Consider the following 5,790-nt stretch of genomic DNA (forward strand, 5'->3'; position numbering starts at 1 on the left):
CAAACTGAACGATTGTTGTTCTCTACTTCAAAAAACACTTTAGATTTTAAAATGGAAAATTTTTATTTTTTTTTATTTCAGTGTTAAATTGATATTGAAGTGATATCTACTGTGCTGGTGAAGGTATAAAGATTTTAATGGCCTACTTAGTCAATCAACCTTCAAATATTACAGAAGCGGTCGCTGCATATAACAGTGAATAATGATGCAAACCAAAGGGGATAAGATGCTGGAAACAGGAGTTTTGCAGGGAAATGAAATGAGATGTTGAACTGGAGCCAAATAAATAAACTTTTTCCTCTGATGCAGCTGGACAGATGCAAAGTGATGGCCTCGAAGAAGAAGCCTCTCTGGCTGGAGTTTTCACCGATGCCATCCCCCACCTCCAACACACCAGTAGGGATCATCTTCAAAGAGGGAGACGACCTGAGGCAGGACATGCTAGTTATCCAGGTGAGACAGACCAGAGATCCTCCTGATTCTGCCTCACATGTTTCCTCTGAATCACTGAACATGAGACCCTTCTGCCTCAGACCCTGGTGGTGATGGAGTCCATATGGCAGGAGAAATCTCTGGACCTCAACCTCATTCCATATGGATGCATCTCCACCGGACACAACATTGGTATGCTGAGCATGTGCGCTCTCTGCAGTTTAAAACCTTTGTTGACCTGTTTGCTGAAACTGATCTGAACTCGTTTATTCAGGAAAGGGAGATGAATGTATTATTAAAATAATTATTTAGTAGTCGATTCATTGTTAATTGGAGTATAGAGACTATAAAACATGCCTTTAGCTGACAAATCAAACCCACTTAGGACAGTAATTATACCAAAATTGTAAAAAATTTAAATATTTTGCATTTAAGAAAATAAAAACACTTTTTCCCCCGTCCAGAACTCCAGAAGTCGAAAAAGTTTTAGTGTACCTGGATTAATTTAATAAAAAAAAAAACCTCTATACGGAACCTTTGGCTATTTGAATATTAATCGATTAATATATATAACAATCACCAGATTAATCAGTTATCAAAATAATCATTAGTTGCAGCCCTGGTTTCATGTCTTTAATGTGTTCTCCTTTCATTGGTTTAAAATGTAACTAAAAGAACAAAATGAAATCACCAAACTGCTCAGTCTGTGCAGGAGCTTCAGAAACATTTTCCCTTCAGAGACAGATTCCTTTTTCAAGGTTACCATTTAAAGAGCTTGTTTTTGATTATTTCAGCTTTAAAGACATTTCAACTCCATAAAATCGATTAGTTCCTTAATGAAAGGTTTGTGCCTTCAGGAATGATTGAAATCGTGAGGAATGCAGCCACCATTGCCGCTGTTCAGAGAAGTCTGGGCGGAACGACTGCCACCTTCAGGAATGACGCTCTGTTCGAGTGGCTCAGGTCCAAGTGTCCCCTGCAGGAAATAGTGAGTCAGATCTTTCCTACAGCAACCACAGTTCTTCTCATTGGGTCTGAATCCCAGAGGAAGGATTGTTTGAAAAAGTTCAGCAGCTCAGAGAACCAGAGCACTTCCTAACCAATAAAGCCTACATGTCTTCCTTGCCAAAGTTTTGTTACAAACCCTGAAAAAGGTTTTTCTAACATAATTATAGACACATGCACAGAGCTGGAAGGTGTTGCGATAAATCAATACATAAATAAGGGCTGCTAGGTGGGTTTTATGTGTGGGTTATCTCACGCCCCATAACTCCTGGAGATACAGAAGGCATCGGCCCACTCAAACGCTCCTTTGGTTCGATCCACTATTTTAGAGAAAAAGAGAGAGACTGCCTGTCAGTAAGGCAGTTAACATCTGTTCAACCAGCTGTTCTGCTGCATTGATGGACAGTCAGTAACACTGTCAGCATGCCTCAGGTCTGGGCAACCGGAGGGCAAACTGCATGTCTGCAAAATGCCATGAAAGGGACTGACCATTGGCAACTGGTGGACTTTATTTCAGGGGGTCTATAACTTCCAAATAGACTTATACCAAAAACCAATCAAATGCACAATAAGGTATTACAGCAGTATATTTATATGAATGTCAACAACAATAAACATCATTCTAAAATGTTCTGCAAAGTGCTTTAAATCAGTCCTAGCTGTCTTTATCCAGGCTGGATCAGATCCTGATGTTTGAAAAAGGCTGGGAAGGCAGGGAAAGCAGGATAAAGCCTTAGCCTCGCTACATGCAGTTAGCCTAGCCTTGTTGCTAAATAATCCTATAAACCTGTCAATCAGCTGCCCTTTCTAACAGACGATTGTGACGTCAGCGCTGTGGGAGATGGAGAGCAAATAAAGCTGCTTTCAGCTCTGGGTGCAGGAGAGCTGCTCCCCAGGATGCTCCTATCTTTAGCATTGAACAGGAGCGTCTGCACTGGACACTTTAACCAGAGTCTATGGAGGAAGATTTATGCCCCCCAGGGTGGAAATATGTCACCAGTCTGACAATGCATGAAACTTCTTTACTCGTCATTAAAGATTAAATATTTAATTTGCACATCTCAAGAATATATAACATAAAATTTGTATTTTTTTTCTCTAAATCAGCATCGATGAGTGGTTGGGGGCGGCCCTAGCACCATCCATGGGCCCCCCCTTGGGGGTCTAGTGAGATCAGACTGAAGAAACCATTCCCCTCAATCTGATAGCTGTTCTTATTAAACAACTTAATATTTAAAGTGGTGATATATATGAGCTGGTTTCACACTTAGAACGTCACAAAAAGGTTTATTCATTTCAGTAAATTCTTTCTAAAAGTGAAAAGTTAGATCATATGCATTTATTACACACATACTGAAACAGTTCAAGTTTTTATTCAGTATCTCAGAATATTAGATAACACAAAAAATATGAAAATTGTTTACATCAGAAGTAGGATTTTTTTTAACTGGCCTTTCAGGGCTTCCGTACACCTGCCTGTTTTTATTTTTATGTTCACATGTTTCCAGCATTGACCCAGAAATCTGGTCTCCAAGTCCACCATTATTCTCCCAGTAAGCTTGATCTGAAAATCATAAACAAGTTAAAATAGTTTGTCATAAATTCATGAATATCTGGTGGGACATTTAGTTTTTCCACCAGGAACACCTGCCAGGTGATGAAAGGTGAGGCTGAGGTCAGGCTTTTACCACCTGCTGGCTGATGAGGGCCTTATAAACACACATAAGGTCACCAGGTGACATCCATGAGGAAGACCTTCCTTCACCCAGTAAATGGATGCAGTCCCTCCCAACTCTGCTTAATCCACCATCCAAATATGTGGGAAGAAATTCATTTAAAAACCAATCAATGTAAATTATATCAAATCCATGGTTATTTCCAGGATTAACAGGTGTCTGTTAGAACAACCATAAACTCTCCTCATGTTCTGGGCCAAACAATGTAGAGCAGGTGGTTTCTGACCCTTTAAGACACAATCAGAAATCTGAGCGACATACTGTATGTAGTCCTTCCTCACCACTGCTGCCTTCATTAAAGACTAAATGTGTGGAGACTCAGAAGAGCGGGACCCAGAATTCAGGCAAAAGTGGAAAAACTTCAAACATTTATTTAGAGAAGCAGGCTGTGGATCCACTGTATCAAAGGCTAAAGTCTATAACAACAATGTCTATCAGAGAGAAACACAGGTTAGTGACCACAATAATCGGACGGAGGTCATTAGGAACACGTGAGTCTCTAAAGCCGGGAATAAACTGAAATGTTTTCGATCGTTGCACGCAGCTACAGCTCGGTTTCATCGAGTTCACAGCTCACCATGTTAGTTCTCTCACTGTGCGACCCGACGCTCTGATGCGATCTACCTGCTCACACTGTACGTCTAAAAACCAGGTGGGACTCAGCTCCGCAGTGAGATGGCGCTACTGGGACTCGTCTATCTGGAAGCCAAACCAGTAGCAGAGGAACATGAAGCTCACTAGAGTGAAACGCGCTGCCTTGGATATTTGGGCAATTTAGTGCTGAAAGCCCTAAAAGGAAAAGGAGACGACGGATTTGGACGAAGACATGGCTGAGCTAACGTGGCTACTACGGTCTGACAGTTGGACAAAAAGAACTCCATTTCACTCATTGCCCCCCCGCCATGATGCTGGGTTTACAGCAGAGAGGAAGAAGAAGAAGAATCCTTTTTTGGGCACTGAGTGATTTGCCCTCGACCGCCTTACGACGGCCGACTGAATTTCAAACATGTTTGATTTTCTCCCGACCTTAAGATTCCTGATGGGGAGGTGGTCGTTAGCGGCTGATCGCCCCTCGTAACCCCCGGTACACTATACTACACGACGCATGATCAAGCTAAAAGTCACCCCGATAAAAAAATCTTGCATGAGTGGAAAGTCGGCCCAAAAATGGCAAAAAATCATACATAGTAAGCCCAGTTTAACCTGGTTTTACAGGTCAGTTCATGCCCAGACAACCAGCTGGTTGCAAATGCTGCCAAAGGGTTCCAGATGCGGAAGCCTAGAAGGCTGCAGATCTGACAGGAGATCAGATCTGAGCTAAAGAAGGAAGGCATGATAATCCACAGGGCAAAGTCTAGAGGCAGATCCAGATTTAGTCCACAGAAGGATCCAACAAGAGTCCAAAGACAGGCCAGGCAAACAGATCAGACAGGTGCAGGCAGGCTCAAAGGTCCAAATACAGAAACAATTCAGGATCAGGCAAACAGAACACTATAGAAACACTAGAAATCTCTCAATTCCAAAGGTTCAACAATAATCTGGAACTGATGGCTGGGACCAAGGAGTTTAAATGGAAACAGGAGTAGGTGGATCAGATGAGCAGTGATAAGAAACAGGGCAGAGCTAAAAAGGTGAATAAAATGAGCAATCAAACCAGCCATCAGCGCCAAAATCATAACAAAATGTCCACCGGCTGTGTTACTTTAAAGGATGCATCAGCTTTACTCAACGATTGGTTCCTTCATAATCACTGGAAGTTTTCCACCATGTGAGCTAATCAGTTAAAAAGCAACGCCATGTTACTGCACGAAGACGCCCTGCATGAATCCGCCTCCCATCCCGCTTCGTAGGAACCTTAGAGCTAACTTTGAGCTCGTTTCCTGGCCGCTGCAACCCTCCTCTTTTCCTTTCCTCTGCCCCTGAGACATATTCCTGCTTTTGCTTTGGCCTACTCTACATGCTCAGCAGTCCCTTTAAACGCGAGAGTCCACAGACACATGCACAGCACTAGTCTAGAAAGTAAAGGTTTGCAAACTTGTACTCTTTGATTAAAGGCTGGATCATTTCACAAACATCCTTGAACTTAGTAAACAAAATAATCTGTTGAAGTGAGCCTGTTGCTGCCTCCCTGACAGGTGAGCCAAGCCAGAAATGGACTGATAATCAGATATTTGGGTGGTTTGGTTGACGTGGGGCAAGAAAAAAGGAAACAAAAGATTAACAAACACCTTCTTAAAAAAACAGCTCTTTATTTCAAAGTCACCTGACAGGAATAGGGGAGGGGGCAGACCTTTTATATTTCTGGCGTTCTTTGCTGAGGTTTCTGAGGAACACGACTTGTGTTGAGCTTAGTTTCATCTTCTGTGGAGAGGCGGTCCACGATTTTAGCTTTCTGGATATGGTTTGCACCCCTCGTGTTTCTGCCTCCACTTATTTATGCACATCTAGAAGCAGGTCTGATCCACCTCCTGCCCCCCTGTTAGTCAACGCATTCATCAACAACTTCTAAAGTCTAGAAGTGGAGTCTGCCATAAACTAAACTAGTGAAAACATTTACCTCTTATATAACCTACTGAAAAGCTCTCATACAAAGTAGTGAGAACTGTTAATATAAACT

The 5,790-nt window shown here is 42.1% G+C and overlaps 1 protein-coding gene across 1 annotated transcript in view; it reads left to right on the plus strand.

Moving 5' to 3' along the window:
* LOC107103487 (phosphatidylinositol 4,5-bisphosphate 3-kinase catalytic subunit gamma isoform-like) overlaps window positions 1–5,790 on the plus strand; it is a 39,730-nt gene that overhangs the window by 19,257 nt on the left and 14,683 nt on the right. Inside the window, exons 6-8 of the mRNA XM_015403211.1 lie at window positions 310–453; window positions 534–624; window positions 1,290–1,420. Of these exons, the coding sequence (XP_015258697.1) occupies window positions 310–453; window positions 534–624; window positions 1,290–1,420 (366 nt within the window). The remainder of the gene's footprint in view (window positions 1–309; window positions 454–533; window positions 625–1,289; window positions 1,421–5,790) is intronic.

This window comes from Cyprinodon variegatus, unplaced genomic scaffold (assembly GCF_000732505.1).
Source record: "Cyprinodon variegatus isolate N-32 unplaced genomic scaffold, C_variegatus-1.0 Scaffold1461, whole genome shotgun sequence".
Lineage (NCBI taxonomy): Eukaryota > Metazoa > Chordata > Actinopteri > Cyprinodontiformes > Cyprinodontidae > Cyprinodon > Cyprinodon variegatus.